Source organism: Squalius cephalus (assembly GCF_949319135.1).
Source record: "Squalius cephalus genome assembly, chromosome: 18".
Classification (NCBI taxonomy): Eukaryota; Metazoa; Chordata; class Actinopteri; order Cypriniformes; family Leuciscidae; genus Squalius; species Squalius cephalus.
This window is the reverse complement of record NC_137139.1, coordinates 32,385,750-32,404,073: the sequence shown is the minus strand read 5'-3', so window position 1 is coordinate 32,404,073 and position 18,324 is coordinate 32,385,750. Positions and strand designations below refer to the sequence as shown.

The window sequence follows — 18,324 nt, the reverse complement described above, 5'->3', positions numbered from 1 at the left end:
AATTAGCATTCCCTGATTTCTTTTTATCTGGTACTGCCCTTAAAGTGTGTGATGAGATTAAATATCTTGGCCATCATATTGTAAATGATTTATCGGATGATAAGGACATCATATATGCACAGGCTAATGTGCTTGCACGTAAATTTGGCATGTGTTCTGCTTATGTTAAGGTAGCTTTATTCAAAGCATTCTGTACACCACTGTATACTGCCCACTTGTGGCGGTCTTACAGCAAAAAGAACATGCAGAGACTGAATGTAGCGTATAATGATGGCATGAGACTACTTCTAAAACAACCAAGAAGATGGTGTAGTGCTAGTCAAATGTTTGTTAATGTTGGTGTGCCTACCTGTTCTGCCTTAATAAGAAATCTTATTTTTCGATACATGTGTAGAATGTCTGCCTCTGAAAACAGTATTATACAAGCATTAGCCCATAATGATTTTAGCTCTGTCAGGTATACATCTAGACTGTGGAGACATTGGCGCTCCTGTTTGTATATTACACGTGAAAGTTACTGACCTTTTATTTATTAATTTATTTCTATGTACTGTATATTTTATTACTATGTTGTAACTATTGTCATTTTTTTAAAACTTGTACTATGGACCTTCCATTCTGAGTCCTGAATAAAGTCATTATTATTATTATTATTATTATTATTATTATTTAAATAAGAACAGGGTTGCAAGTCAATTCAAGCTCAAATAGGAATAACATCAACTTAATTTTTTACAACTTTATGAGCACAATCATGACTATTTATATATATGTTTTTCATAATTCTGACTCCTGTACATTACAGGCACACAGACATATTATAGTTAGTGCCAAAGCTGTGCTGATACTATAGTCACAAGACCATTTTATGCCACTAAATATACATAAATATACATATATCATAATATAACAGTGTAATAATGCAACCATCATCAGTATTTAAAGTAGGTCTATTTAAAATGCAATCATCATCATTAGTGTTTGTGTTGACTTGTGTGCAACAGTTTGAGGATGTTCATCTTCAACCAGACATGATGCTGTGTGGGAGAGTTGGTGATTTTGTGTATCTACCGCATCTGTGTTGAATCTTCTTTCAAGATTCAAGTTTCTCTTCTTTAAACTCTGATTACACTCTATGATTGAGACTTAAAAGGCAGAAATGAGATAATATGTGGTTATTTGGGTTGTTGTGAAACACTTCTGGCCCTGGGTCTGGAAACGGTGTGGTTTCACGCTGTTGTTTCACACTCATTTCACCATTATCCATTTTACTGTTGCGTTCCTTCCCTATATAGACCAATCAGAAAAGCGTAACAATACTCACTGTTGACAACAAGTGTAGCAGTCACCTCACACACTTTCCCTCCAGTGTAGGCTTCTGCTTTATACAATCCTGATCTGGAGATGTCCACATTCTGAATGATTACAGATAAACGTCCTTTTCCAACTATCAGTGAAACTCCAGGTTCTGGAGGATCATCATAGACCCAAGGCTTCTGTGCAATAACTACAGCATATTCCTTCTTGTCTTCTTTAAAAGTAATTCTCACTTCATCTGCTTTCTCCACTTCATCGATGTCGAAGGATATTGTAACATTCTGTCCATCGATCGCCTCGAACTTCAACCCAACAACCAGAGCTGCAAATCAGAACCACTTTATTAGAATAATGAGGAATAAACTGACAATAGATTTTTTTCCAGTAAACAACAAGAATCAACCGAATAAATAAACAGGCTCCCCACCTGAAACAAGTGCCAAATTGATAGTGACAATGGTTTTCATTGTAAGCACAATTCAGGAAAATTAGCTTAGAAATGTGTAACGCAGAAATATTCAGTGTTCTTGACCGTTGGTTTTGCTTCTCTATTCTTCTTATAAGATTTTCTGTCCTACACTGGTCATTTGTGTAATCCCGTTGATTGAGTTAAATCTTTGTAAAGTCCAGTTTAATGAAGAAATATCAGCTCTCTGTCACACAGCCTCAACTTCACCAAGTGGCAGCATCTTCCAGGGGTGCGTTTCCCGAAAGCATCGTTGGCCAACTATGGTCGCAAGTTCCGTCGTTACCAATAGAGTTCAATGGACATTGCGATGAACTTGCGACCATAGTTGGCCAACGATGCTTTCGGGAAACGCACCCCAGATAAGAGCTTCACACGACTAATGATCTCACTGCTGATTGGCCCGCTGCAGCCAATAGGAGGACTGGGTTCAAGCTCCGCCCATCTGGCTCTGCACCACTAAAGAGACAGTTATTATTGGAGAGAACGCATTTAGGCCACGCCCACATTAGTGGAAAATATTTGTATTTGGTTATTTCACAGCAAGTTTCTTTCCTAAACAAAACAAACAACAACAACAACAACAAAAAACAACTAAAACAATAACATTTTGCTATAATAGAGGATTATGATTTTAAAATAAATAAACCCTAGCATTTTATCTTAATTTTATCCTTCTTATTTGTCTTTTTTACCCCCGTAATTTACTTTTGCACCTGATCAAACTGTTATAATTAATGATGAATTATTGTTGGCATGTTGTGTGTAGCCTACATGATACATTGTTAAATAAGAAAAGCTTGTATCGCTCTTTTCTTCCACTTTCATTTTCACTATCGCCACCAATAATGCACTGATCACAGATGGCAGAGTGTGTAAAACAGAGAATAACAACAACTAAAATATACAATGAACATAAATGTCAAATAATAATAATAATAAATAAATAAATAAATAAATAAAACAATAAAATAAATAGCCTACTGGGATAAAAAGTGTTATAATATAGGGCAGTCATGAATTTAAAAAGCTTTTAAAAAGTTTATTGTTTTTAGAGCTGTGAGCTTTTTGATTTGTGATCTCCTGTTTGAAAAGGTTTCAAAGTAGCTATATTGTGAGATCAATATTACAAAAGTTATTGTATGAGGGTTTCTATTAAGTTATTTTTGTCTTATGATTTTAAAACTTTAAAAACAAAATATTTTAAAGATTAATAATGTGATTTTGTTTTTGTTTTAGAAAAATATGGGTTTTAAAGACAAAAAATAAAATGTCATGAGGTTCTAGATCAAGAGTTGTGTTAAATTTTTTTTTTGTCATATATCTATTTTAAAGAAATAGCAATCAAAAATTTAAGACATAATTTGAAGATAGGCCTACTGAAGATAGTTTTAATTATTTATTAGAAATAACATTCGAGACACCAAATATTGCTGATTGAAAAAAAAAAAAAACGTCTGATGCATCATTATTTTTATGTCTATAGACTTATGTCAGAAGTCCGGGAATGACTGCTGCAAATTCAAAATCACGAACACAGATATGACGGATGATTACTTAAAAGCAGCGAACTAACGTGAAATAGCCTACTGATGGAAAGTGAGATAGACGAAATCAGTGTTTAAGTGGGTTTTGAAACAACAACAAAAAATCATTAAGGAGAGAGAGAGAAAAAGGAGAAGGAAAGAGAACAGAACAGAATCCACAAAAATCTACATCAAAACGGAAGCTTTTCCGAAAAATTCAGCAGCAAGATAAATATTATTAATGATTTTAAACTCAATGTCCTTGATTTTAGGTATAATTAGTCATTTAAGATAATTACAATATTTGTTCAAAATATTACAATTTTATCAAATTTTAACTTTTAATAGTTAATTGAAATCGTAAAATAATTTACATTTGAATATTTCCTTATACTTTGTTGTTGCTCATACTTCTCCAATCTTCAAATCTCAATGCATTAATTAATTATATTGAATAAATTATGAATACCCATAAATTATCTGCATGACTTGCTGGTTCTTTATGTAAAGTAAAGATTTGATACTAAGCCATCAGGTGTTTGAAACTATATCCTCTAAATCAGGGATTCCAAACTTCTTTGTCAGCCAAACACTTTGAGTTAAAATACTTACTTTAAAGTTCATATTTCAATAATTTAACGACACACCTGCAGGTTCGTGTTCTCTGATGTCGTTAATGGATACATGCAGGCAAACAAATAAAAACTGTCAGCTTTTTTAGCAAGTGCTTTATTTTGAATCACAAACTATTTCATAGGAAATTTTAAAAATGTGAATTTGTAGTTGATTTTCCTGCTACTCTTCATCATCATCATCATCATCATCACACACACACTCTTCCTCGTGTGTGAATGAGCATGGCCGCACTGAACTCTGGGCCGGTTCTGCTCGGGTCTCCTCTACAGAGAGAGGAACATCCAGAGACTGATCCATTTCTACAAAAGATGAACATCAACTTAAACACACTCTATTATTTCAGTGCAGATCTTCATTCAGAAACACATGACACTAAACTCATGTTTTGACCGCGAGTGTGTTAATAAATGAATAATATGTTGTTTAAAGAATAATCATACCCTCAGAGGAACAAACAGAAGTCCTCATCATCTTCCAGAGAGCAGACAGACAGCAGGACACTGATGGACAAGCACTCCACACTGAAGAGCCTGGACAGGGAGGGACATTAACATTTACATTAACAGATAGGACGGTGTGACAGTCTCGCGCCATCTAGCGGCGCTGTAAATCATGTAAACGTTCTCTAGTAGAAACGCGCGGTATTAGTCATGAATGATGTTAGAATAATGAGTGAGTGACGAATGGTTGAAAAGCAACTATTTGCTTGATACTAGACTTGACACTGAGACTTACAGTTACGTTATTAAATGTTAATTAGATAACATGTAACAATGAGCAAAACAGCTTTTATTAATCACTGTTAGGGTATACTTAATAAAATACAAATGCTAATTTCTGAATTAGATGTTGAATTAACATGAACTAATAATAAATGCATGAAGTCATCATCGTTAAATAGTCCCATGTGTGTTAACTAATAGCCTAAATGAAAACTTATTGTAAAGTGTTGCCAAAAACTCTGAGCATCAGTTACATTTACACAAATCTCTGTCACTCAGCATTGATTATTATTAAACAGCAAATCTACACACAACACACTCGTTGTTATTGTAGTGGTGTTTTTAATTTAAAAACTAGGGTTGTTTGACTTCATGTTTTATAGTTATAATATTCACAATTATCAAAATAGGCTATATTCTGCACACAATAAGCCTGTTCGCTCTTATTAATTTACAAATTGCCATTTTTTATAAAAGTTTAATAAATGAAATATATGAAATAACTCACTTGTTGAGGAGTTCTGCATGATATATGTACGTCTGGAGTTTGTTCAACTTGAGTGTAGAAGAGATGTGCAGCAGTGTATGATGATGATCCTGGTAAGCCCCGCCCACCGGCTGAACAGCGCTGTCATTCGCTGGCCTGCTGAAAAAGTCACATATAGGCCTGCCTACTTAGTCTCAAGACTGTGTGCTTGTGGGGTTTTTATGTTCAGAGGAAGAATTCCCCGTCACTGAGAGAAGTCAGGAAGTGGTGGCATGTTGTATAGCTGTGTTTCCTGTTTGTAGTCAAAACTCAAAAATGAGTTTATATTTAATTATTAAAAATTGCCATTATTTTATATGAAAGAGTTTTTTAATTGTATTTTATTTAGAAAATATTTTAGTTTGTTTTGTATATTTTTTTTTTATTAGATCAGATAACATTTTAAGCTGCCATATGTTATGTTACAATGTGCCCCACACATGTTACAATGTACCCCACCTATGGGGCATGTTGTCACATTTCACTTCCATTCTTTCGGGGTATATCAAGAAAAAAGTATATACTGTATTAATAAAACAAAAACACATAATTGTAGTAGACATGTGGGAAATTAATGTGGGAAAAAATAAATAACCTGAACCATAAGTAGATTTACACAAACTGAGAAAGTCAAAAAGCGTTACTTTGTGCCCGGCTCTCCCCTACCTCTTTTGTTCAATGTTACACTTCCTCTTATTTGTGACCTGAGGACACATTGATTTTAAGCATCTTTTAAATGTAAATGTAATGTGAACACAGTGAAAATATGTATATGCATAACATCTCAGTGCATGCTATTTCCTCAGCAGGATCACTCAAGAGTTTTCTCTGTCCCTGATCTGACTGGATCAGTCTCTGCTTAGCTGTATGCGTTTCAGTATAGATGCATTCTGCCTCTCCACCTCGCAATTTGCCTGTGCCCACTTAGGTGTAGTCTTTACATGCTGAATACCATTTGTCTTATTGTTGGAATTGAGTGGACATAAACTGTGGACCACAATCTGATCTGAGGGTGCATGGCAGACCATGACGGCTGAAAACTTCCTCCATACAGTCGAGCCGTGGCAGACTTGAGTATCGCATAGGCTACTCATATACAGCGGCTGTAGTAGTCAACTATCACTATAGGCCTATGGACTCTCCTGTTGGCAGAGGACCTAATATGTCAGTGGCTAGATCCTGCCAAGGGGTGCAAGACAGTAGACTAGACGAGGCAAGAGGAGCAAAGCAGGGAAGGTAAGGGAGAGGTAAGGGAAGAAAATGCGACCGCCTTCGTTGAGAGCCAGAGGAGAGTATATAGTGAAATGTCTCCCGTCTATATTTAGTTTGCAGAAGCCTTTCCTCCTAATGGAAATTTTCCTGAATTTTCTTGTCATATGCCAGTTTTGCAAGCAAGTTAATTGTCCTCTGAATCATTTTTTTAATTTATTTATCCTAATTCAGGTGATGATTGATTATGTATGTGATGACCAATAATGTGTACTTATCGCTGTAACAGTTCATCAAATCAAGTGCAGATTACTTCATATACTACAGGATACAAATGTTGTATAATTTAGCTTAGTATATGCAGTACTTATTATCATTTTTATTTGACCAAAGTTTCATTACACTATATTCTTGAATCCTCCCTGAAATACTGCTTGATACACAAATACACAACTTGACCAGCACACATTTGATTCGAATGCATCAGATTCAGCAGTGTATTAAAATGATATTCACAGAGCATCACATGGTTAAAGACTTTTTTTATTTATTATTATTGCAGCTAACAAAATATTTCACTGTGACTATCACTCAAGCTAGTTCAAACTATGAGAAGGCACAGAACAATCATAACAAACATCATATTTAATATTTTAAGCAGACATTACGTAACAATTTATAAAAGTCATAAAACAAATATATACATAGTTTTGTATGAACAAATAGTTATATTCTAAACTTACACAAACATACATTCAAAATAATTCCTTAACTATTATTCCCTTACTGAAAATAGTAAAATAACATGTTTTGACCAGATTAATAAAGTGCAAATGAAGCTGAACCAGCAAAGTGTGGGAAAGTTGACCATTAAAAAAAAACAAAAAAAAAATTCATATGTAATGCATGCAAGATGGAAGTGGCATTTCATGAGAGCACGACATGCACGTTTGATCATTACAGAGGAAAGATCCAGACATGAGTGTGTGACAGCTGGAGCTAGAGTTACATTATTATAAGTGAATGCAAAATCCAAAACATATTAATACAGTAAAGTGATCATTTGGTTTGCATAGATTAAAGCTTGAATTTTTAAAAGCTGAAGTGATTTCTTTGTTTTATTTATTAGTTAGAATAAGTGTTACTCAATATTTTACATGTAAAGCTGAATATTTGATTAAAGTCTACTGATTAATTGCTGAAATAAACAATGATTAGTCAATTCATAGTTCTAATAATAGTTTGATTAATCAATTATAAAACATAACATTAATATTAATTAGAGATGCACCGATATTATATTTCTCAGCCTATTATAAAATGATATCGGCTGATACCGATAGTTTGGTTTTTCTTATGGGAAAAAAACATTCTCCCAAATGATGCTGCAAACTATTGCAGAGAACTTCTTATTTGGTTCACAACAGAGCTATTATATTCAACTATTTATTTTAAAAATATATAATTTTATAAAGCTTAAATGTTTGTATACAACTCAATTGCACATATAACACTGTTATATTCGAGCTATTATTAAGTGACGTTGTTCAGAAGCTGTTTTATTGACATCTTTCCACGGTTGAAACACTGATTGAGTGATTACATGATATTTGTAAGTTGTACTGTAACTTTCAACATGCCTTCTGATATTCATGCATGTTTTTATAGATATGATTTGTATTAAAGTGGAAGAATAGACTCGCGCTGCTGCTTGACCTGAGGCGCTACAGTGATCTCACGTCACATTTAAGAGCGTCAAAACGCCATTTATTGATTGAATTTGTGATAAAATGGACAGAATTTGAAAAATGACACTGTGCTTTCTTCTAAAAAGAAACAAAGAGCTATTTGCAATTATTGGATGAGAGGCGCTACAAATAATGTTTAGTAAAGGGGAAAACTGCAGACCCGCAACCCTGGCTTGAACTACGGGTGCTTCATTGGGTCAAATAGAGGCCGCTTTTGTGTAGCTGTTTTTAACTGTTAAAGCATTATTGTTGCATTAACTTGCCCTAAATTCAACAAGAGAGATTTTCTTCACACACAGTGAGTTTCAGTCTGGCCAGGATATAATCAGCACTGATCATCAGTGGTTTTTAAACAATCAGCCGATAGTGAAAATACTGGCCTTTATCGGCCGATACCGATTATTGGCCCATACATCGGTGCATCTCTAATATTAATTGACAGCATCTAAATGATTGTCTTTCATTTTCTGGAACCCCTGCATTAGTGTCCAAAAACACAGTAACAGCCTCATGGTTTTCAACACAGATGTTGTCTTGACAAAGACATTGATGTTCAAGTTTTACGTGGCGTGAGAAAGTGACATACAGGCAAAAACGCTTCATGGAATACAATCAGAGCGATCAGACAAACGGATTTACAGAGAAGATGCTGGAATAGGATTTAAAACCACATATGAAAGTAGCTTGAAATGTTTTTTGCCATTCAAACTTACTATGGATCCCAATATCAAATTTCACAAATTAAACAAGTGCTCGAACGTTATTTAGTGTTGAGGCACTCGCCATCTGTGAGAAGAGCGTCTGTATTTTCTCCAAAACCGATCATGGTGACGGACACACAATCACTGCAACCGGTTCCCTCCAATTTTTGTTGTGGTTGTTGAAAACACAGGACCTGTAAAGAAAACAATAGAAATCTGAGCTTGGTGAAAAACACAATTACAAGACCAAATGAAATAAAAAGGTGCTGAAGTCAAAGCTTAATTTCAGCAGGGTATGGCAGTGTGTGGCAGCTGCAGATCAATACAAGTACTGTATTTTCATTGCTGGATTAACAGAGTTATATTACTACATGTAACATAATTGGTATTGTGAAATAAAACAGAAAAGTAAATTAAATTGATCTGGGTGTAGTGTTACCTATCATTCGCCTGTGAGATCGGTGATGCACGATAATATTGTGAGGGGTACTTATTTGATCATTAACTTGCTTATTTACTTATTAATTTGCTTGTTTAATTACTTCGTTTTAGGCCTATATATGAGGATCCTTTTCCATTTCTCTAGCAAAGGTGGAGTGTTTATTAATAGGCTAAATCAGGATATTTCCCAGTAGGGTTGTGCCGATAGACGATAGTAGTATCGTGTATCGACGATAGACAGAGATATTGCCGATGGCAGATGCCTTTGACGATATCAATACGATAATTGGCTCGTTTTCCCATTAATGTATTAAATCATTATTATTATTATTATTATTATGAAGCTAGTATAGTTATTAAATTAATTAGGAACTACAATTATATTTGCCTTGCCTAAATTCATAACGACATCACCACATAAACACACTAGCGACATCACGCGCGTATGAGGACTCCTCAAAGAAAATGTTTTTAAAACAGACCAAAAAAAAAAAAAAAAAAAAAAAAAAAAAAAAAAAAAACTACATCCCACAACGAAATTTAATTGCAAGGTGATCCATTCACAAATTGTCAAGAGTGCTTGTTTTAACAGACGCATCATTCTTATACAGAGCCAAGATGAAGACGCGGCATCGTTGTTCGTCAGTATTTTGTTTCCATAGCACATTAACAAAATATTTAATGACACTAATAACACTAAAAACAATACAATTACAAAATATTAATTATAATAATAATATCAATAAAATTATATAGGCCGCCTAGGCCTAATAAAAGTCTTTAGTTCACGAAGCATCTGTGAAACTCTGCCATCTGTGAAAATCACAAGCAACTTCAAACTTGTTTAACAAGAAATATTCTTCTAATTTTTTCACTGTCAATAATGTAAGTCCACAAGAGAAATATTAAGCCAGTAAATTAAGACAGGCCTAGTTGCTTATATCCACCGTAGTCTCTGAGAGAACGCGCCGTTAATGCAGCGAAAGCTCAGTCCGTTTCTGCTTTCGTTTTCAGGGAATGATCGCGTTTACATGCACGTTATTAACTCGATTATGCTGAATAAACTGACAATGCATGTGGTCATGTAAACGGATTAACCCGTTTTCCTTTATCAGAGTAAAGTCATAAGTTTAAGTAGGCGTATAACCGATCGACTTTTAGATTTTTGCCTCTGATTTCTCCCGGCATTTAAAACACATTAACCCGCGTTATTGAAGTGCGGTGCGCATAAGTGAAGTGCATCCAGACAGAGAGTATATCGCAGACTCCGACTCTTTCTTGACCCAAGGAATTAAAACGTGTTCTCATCTCGTGCAGAAGTAGCCTACAGTCAAAATGCTGCATCTGTAACGGCATGAGAGGATAATGTGTGTCCGTAAATCTCCCGCTGACATGTTGAAATACTCCGAGTCAGATACAAGAATGATTAGGATCTTTTTTTTGCCTCACTATACCAGGAAATAACCTGATTTAGCCTATTAATAAACACTCCACCTTTGCTAGCAAAATAGAAAAAGATTCTCATTTAAAACTAAGTAATAAAACAAGCAAATTGATGAGTAAATAAGCAAGTTAATAATCAAATAATTAAGCCCCGCCCCCCTCACGATAATATCGTGTATCGCCGATCTCACAGGCTGACGATAGGACGATATGAAAATGGAGCATATCACCCAACCCTATTTCCCAGTATAGTGAGGTAAAAAATATCCTAATCATTCTTGTATCTGATCCAAGTATTCAGTTTATTATGTCTGTTGTGATGTTAAATAAGGCATTAAAAACTGAAGAGTATTTCAACACGTCAGCGAGAAATTTAAGGACACATTATCCTCTCATGTGTTACAGATACAGCATTTTGACTACTTCTGCACAAGATGAGAACACATTTTTATAATTTCTTGGGCCAAGAAAGAGTCAGTTTGTGATATTTTGTCCTACCAGTGCTCGCTCTATATGGATGCACTCAAATTCACAGTAAGGACGCTTTCTTGCCATATAGCCAGTGATGTGGTGGTGCCAGTGATTAATCTTAATGGCCGAGAAAATTTCCCTCGGGAAAATTTAGATTTTTCTGATCACATCATGTGCATTTTAAGGTGTTTTGAAGGCAAAAAAAAAAAAAAAGGACAACAGAAGCTTTAAAAAGCATGTCAGTGTCACTAGCATGAAGTATTTTATCAGATATCAGATTCTTAAACATGAGAATCAGTTTAAATGTTGCAATGACTGATCCACACTATGACATGGAAATGCATAATGTTTATGCTTATTGTTGACAATAATAAACAATCACATATTCGAAACGGGAATGGATTCAAGAATTATTTTGCATAGATGTTACATTTCAAACAAACGGCAATGCAATCCTTCTGTGTCCAGAGGCATATGAGCAATTAGTATGAGCATCAAAGATCAGTTTCAGCTACTTTTTCTTTCCTAAATTAAATCAATGTTTTTGGACTAATCTGTTCATTTAATCAATGGTTCAATTGCTCACTCATAAAAACAGTCACTTGTCGCCACTTTCTGGCTTATTGATGCAAGTTGCGCAAACAAGTGGAGTGATACAAACAGTGAAAAGTCCCAGTGCTGATACTGGGGAAATAATCGAACACATTCGAGGTAACGTTATACAAATATTTTTATAGGGTGCTTGTGTTGTTAAATTGAGCTTAAAGTTTCCACTGATTATTTATGTCGGTCATTTAAAACTTCAAAGGGAAAAACAGCTGTTTAGTTTGCTACTTGCATCTTATCTCGCACTGTATGATTGTTAACTGAAGCATGGCGTTGGGATCCGTGCTCGGCACACGCTTCTGTGAAAACAAACATTTTGACATTGACGAGCGTTTTGAGTGCTGAAGCAGCTCAGATGAGGAGGCTGAATCATTGCAGCACCAAATTAGAGTTAATATTAGGCAATTATTTCGCAACTTTCATATATATATATATATATATATATATATATATATATATATATATATATATATATAAAAAAAATTTCTGCGGTCGGGACCTTGGGGACCTCAATGGTGGGTACGGCCCTGACTGGGTGTTTTTTTATTCACATGAGATTGGATTAACTACTAAATGATGCACATCAGAGGGGATTTAGAAGTGGGTATACGCAATGCCGACTGAAAAAGAAGTGGTATCTGCGTATACCCTGCAAGTCGATAGATAATAGCTTATTTACTTAAAGTCCAACTGAAATCAAAATTGACCCTCTTTACTATGTTAGCACATATTACTAGTCTTGTGGTGAAAAATTAATCTGTGCAAGTTAATACACAGAAAAAAATTGTTTGCCGTGGTAATATTTAATCAAAATCTGAAAAGTTACTTCCGGTCTGGAATGGCGTTCCTTCTCTGATGATGTAGGTTTGACGGCTTGGGTTGGGAAACGCTTAACCACTCCCCTCAAACCGTTAGTCTGTTATGAGCAGAGATGGAGAGGAGGAGCGCTGGAGTAAAACCCTGCCCTCTGTTCAATATTCCCTTTCACTGGGAAATACGTCACAACACTAGAGAAAGGTAATTTGCAACTTCCGGTTCATGCGGACTTTAAGTTGAGAGATGCGCGCTGTTCGTCGTGATGTTTTTGAATGATTGAAATCACTTAGAAAAGGAAGATACAGTTAAGTGCAACATGTGCAGCACAAATCTGTCACATAGGCTTCATAACATTATAATAAGAGCACGCCTGTAAAAGATTGTTGTGAATACTTGTTCGCCAGTGTTTCAGCGTGTTGTGGCGGAAAGAACGCGTCTGGAGTCAAAGCCCTCATGACAAGCACAGTTAAGTTCGCTCGAGTATTCACAGCATTTTGTGCCATTGTAAGTTCTAATATATTACTGCAAGTACGTCAAATATGTCAAATATTAATATCAGTTTACATTTCAAAACATATATATAATCTCATATACTGTAGGATGCGTGTGGTTGAGTTAATGAACGATTCAGTAAAGCGCTTCACTGTGATCATCTTCATCTTTAGTGTGCGCAGCTCAAACAGCAATGCACATTAATATTATATCATATGCACTGTCATATACATGCCATTATAAAATGAGAACACTATTGTAATAAAACGTTGTGAATTCCCTGACTTTAGTTGCAGTTACAGCACATTGTTGTGGAAATAGCGCGTCCAGAACAGGGATTATTTCTGATCAGCACAGTCAAGTTCGCTTGTGCAGCATTCACATCATTTTGTGCAGATATAAGTCGTAGTATTAAGTTTATGTAATATAAGTATCTGATTAATCTCACATAGGATGCGTTTCGTTGAGTTAAACAACCCGCTAGAAAAGTTCTTCAGTTTCCCGGTGCTCGTTCTCTTCGGCAATTATTTGAAATAATTACAATAATAATAATAATAACAACATTGATTAAAATAATTTCCTCATTGTCCGTGCGGAAGCGATTCCATTTTATTTATCCATGGCACATGCATTTTGTTTCTTTATAATATGCAGCCCAATGTTATCCAATGGCTTGCATTATTTAGGTGTTAGTTAATAAAATATTTGTTCATGTTCGCAGTGCATTATTTAATGTTAACAAATACAACTTTGGATCTTAAAAATGTCTGCAAAAGTGCAACGTGTTTGACAATCACTAAAGAATCACCAAGTTAAACACGCGTCTTGTATGATTAGTTTGTTTTCATTAAATTCTTAATTTTTTATTATAGAAAAATAAATAGGGGCAATAGTCTGGAAATACAAATACTTTTCCATACTCTGTATTCGGTTTTCCTTACTTTTCCAGACCTGGAAATTCTAATTCCATACTTTTCCTAACCGAGTAGAAACCCTGATTAGAACTGCAGTAATGCTCATATCCATTGATAAAAGAATAAATGTAATACATGCCTTCCTCCATCTACAGTAGCAGCAAAAAACCAAGATGATGATGATGAAGACTGGAATTAAAGCATAAAGCCAGTGTAGGTCAGAGGAGCTGGGAGGTGTTGGGCTGCTGTGTGGAGGAGATGTAGTGGAGGAAACTGGAGCTTCTGTAAGAGACAGAACAGGAACAGAGACAATTAGAGGATTTTAAACAGTAAAACAAACCACTCTTAACTATCATCTTAAAACATTACTGGCCAATCCTACTTTAGCAAATGTTACTATGTGCCAAATTATCTGACGAGCTTTTGCTCTTTTCTAATCAAAGTCAAATGAGAATCTGTTTGAACCGATTCAAACGCAAAATTTCCAAGAAACAGTGCAAGGCAAGCCATATTTTTCATAAGGCTTTATACAAATCTTGAGGACTTCATGCTGTGGATCAAACAATGCGACAATGAGTTTTTACATCATTAACACTAGAACTACAAAGGCAGTCATTTTGACCGGTTTTAAATTTTACAGTGTAATAACTTTGTTCAAATAAAATCAATGTGGGTGTAGGATTCTGACTTTTCCTAAATATGTGTATATTTTATTCTGACACTGTTATTTTATTAAAAATCACAAAACAGTTCTGACTATTTCTACCTAGAATGGCCATTATAGATGTCATAAGTCCGTTACATTTCCCGCTATTGAGAGCAGGAGCAGCAGCAGATAGTACAGAGGAACTGGAAAAAAAAAAAAAAAAAAGGAGACATGTGCCAAATGTCACAAAGTAGTGTGTGGGAGCTGCACATGAAAGGCGGTGTTTACTTGTGTGGACTGTGCGCAAGCGTCAGTGAATGATGCAGGGTGTTTGCGCCGTTCAAATTAGCCCACTTGGTGGAAAACTTGTTTACATGATTTTGTTTGTTAATATTTTTTGTTCACTGAAACTAATCGTTCTAGGCAAGACATGTTTTTTCTTAGCCTGTTTTTGTATACTGTGACAGACGTGATCTGCCTGCTCTCCAGCCCTGCCTCTGACAGCATTTGAACTGCAGTGCTTGTTAATGAATGGTTGGTGTATCTTTTGTATAACCTGCCTGCCCCGCTGATCATTGATCATACACCCATACATCCATACATCATCTTTTTAATGACGAATGAATTCTTTCTTAATTCTCGATTTCCTTCACGCCCCCTCCTTGCAAGGTTCAGCTGAATGTCAAACCAGACCTTGCGGTGTCTGGTGACAGATACGTAGAGTTACGAATGCACTCTATTTCAGCGGTCAAAATGGGAGGATGATGAGAACTGGAGTCTTTCCCAGCCTTGCGAAACTTTTTGAGGACGGTCTTAAATACGTCGTTGGATGATTTGAATTCTGACTGCCCAATGATGTTGTATTTGGATATATAGCGGTAGGGCTGCACGATTAATCAAAAAAAAAATGAAAAAAAAAAATCACGATCTCGATTCAAACATAAATGCAATCTCATTTCTTAATGATGGCGATTCACTTCCGTGTATTTCCCTGCATTCAGATCTCTGCAGAAAAAGCAGCCAATTACAATTCCCTTGTTGTAGCCTACAGCCTACCGAAGTTAATGAAAAGTGTATGCTAATAATATTCAAGTTGTACCGGCAAAAGTGCGTGTTCAGTGCAGTTCGCGAGTGTCACGTCTCACGAGTCACCACAGCAATCAACTAACCGCTTACATTTCTGTGGTAATCTAATAGTTACAGCTCCTGCACTGGATCCAAGCAGCTGCAGCTTGTTTAAGGTAATGGCGAAAACCATTTTAGAACAGCAGCGAAAATGTAAAAGTAGGCTATATAAACTTTAATATATCCTTTTATTGAAACGGGTGCTTTGCTGTCCTTTTACTTACACTTTTACGCAGAGACTCTTTTAGGTCTCTTTTATGTGTCGTATTTTTGATAATCGGCGCAGATTTTAGTTGATGATTCTGTTTAAAGTTATTAATAACAAATCATGGATGAAAGAGAAAGAAAAGAGCAGAATGTGCTTTATATCGAAAATAAATATTAAAAGCGCGATAAGTCACGAAAGAGAACTGAATTATACTGACAGGATGCTGTGCGCGCGCTCCGAGCGCAACACGGACAAGCAGTCTGTCTCTGGTTGCGCGCCTAAACGGCCAAATAAACACAGAAATATTTCAAAACGCCAAGTCGAGTATTCCAGTAGATGTAAGTAGGCTACTATGTACATTCTGTGCCAATTGGAGCAAAAAGCACAGGTTCTATTTAGTTATTTTTATTTAGGCTATTATGTTAATGTTCTCTTATGTTCAGCAACATAAAGCTTTAAATTGATTCACTTTAAGGGGTCTAGAATAAAGAAAAGAGACAATTTTTTGTTACTCCTGCACTTTATTATACTGAATGTCCTTTGTCTTTTTTTGTTTTTTTTGTACTTGAGTGCAATAAATTTTGGTTGAAAAAATGAGAATCGTGTAAGAGAATCGTGATCTCAATTCCCATGGAGAAAAATCGTGATTCACATTTTAGCAAGAATCGTGCAGCCCTATATAGCGGTTCAGTCCAGCTCGGAAGATAAAACTTGACACTGAATACTCTGCTTAGATTCAAGATGAATGGCGTGCTCAGTTCCTTTTAGTTTGATTTGGGTGCTCTTCGGTCCAAGGTAGAAGATCTTAAGAGGCAGTGTAGAGAAAAAAAAAAATCTCTGATAGCCGAGGCACTCCTTAATTAAAATGTCTTTATTGCAAAAATGACATGTCCTAACTGGACAACTTTAAAATGCCCACGCGTAGCGGCATGGGGCCTTCTTCAGGGCATAGTGAAGCAGATAAAAAAAAACTGATCTTATAATAATAAAGACACACAGGTAGAAGCAAACACACAGGTGCTGACAATCAGTATTGAAGGTCTGCAGGTAATTGCTAGGACACGCCTCTCACATGGTTCTCAACACTAAAGCTATTAGTCACAATAATAAACAGAAACACAGGCAACAGATAACATGCATATATTCATGGATACCTCTCACATGGTTCTCAACACTGAAACTGTTGGTCACAATAATAAACAAAGAAGCAACAGATAGCATGCATACACATTCATGCATATATTACTAGGGCACACCTCTCACATGATTCTCAGCACTAAAGCTGTTGGTCACAATGTAAGCAAAAACACAAGCAACAGGTAGCATGCATATATTCATGCATACACATTCATGCATACATATGCATACACATATAATCTTCATTGTTGACTCGAATTGCGTATTTGTGTTCATAAAACCGCTCTTTTAGTTTTCTTTTAGTTCTGCCCACATAGAAACCATTGTAGGCGGTAGACCACATATTCAGAGTTACAGTTAATAAAACCATTAGTCTTAAATTCTCTCTGCGTTCTCAAATCACAAAAAGTCTTACTTTGAATGACACCCTCACAATGACTGCAAGATCCAGACCTATAGGTTCCCCACAACCCTTTTTCTAGCCATGTTTTTCGTCTAGGACCTGGAAGGTAACTTCTATCTTGAGCCATGCATTTCGAAATCAGAGTCATTATTGCAGATGCGTCTAAGACGCTGAAATTGTCCAAAAGGAATGTTATCTTTCAGGCTCCTTAGATGGAAGCTGTCAGCCCTTAATAAAGTGTTTCTATCTGTGCTTTTCCTATATATTGTTGTGTGCAAAAGATTATTGTCATCTATGGAGATAGTCAAGTCCAAAAAATTAATAGATGTTTTTGAAATGTTCAATTGATAGTTTCCAGGTTTCCAGGGGGCTGTTCCATAAACCAAGATTAGAGAATAAGCCAGGCTTATTTCGGTTAGTCAGGCTTATTGTCGGTGGATTCTGTTTCATAAAGCAAACTTAAAATAGTTCAAACTCAGTTACCCTGGCAACTTATGCTGGGAAACTAGCCTGGTCCAGGGCAGGCTAACTATCAGGCTAAGCCTCAGCTGTTACACAGATCCTCTAACACTGACCGACAAGAACACAATGATATTACCACTGACACTCTCTCATACCATTATTGGACTTTATTAACCACTATTAGTCCAACAATAAATACACAGTATACAGAAAATCAACTTAAATAAGGCTACAATGACAATTGGGGCATGCCACAATGGGGCATGCCCCCCCGGAAGAAAATTTTGTACATTTTAAAGATAAATTCAT

At 35.7% G+C, this 18,324-nt stretch overlaps 1 protein-coding gene across 1 annotated transcript in view; it reads right to left on the bottom strand.

Annotated features, from left to right (window-relative positions):
- Nucleotides 1-18,324, bottom strand: part of LOC307146182 (uncharacterized protein) — a 70,701-nt gene that overhangs the window by 16,304 nt on the left and 36,073 nt on the right. Inside the window, exon 3 of the mRNA XM_079850062.1 lies at nucleotides 14,174-14,316. Coding sequence (XP_079706188.1) covers nucleotides 14,174-14,316 — 143 coding nt within the window. The remainder of the gene's footprint in view (nucleotides 1-14,173; nucleotides 14,317-18,324) is intronic.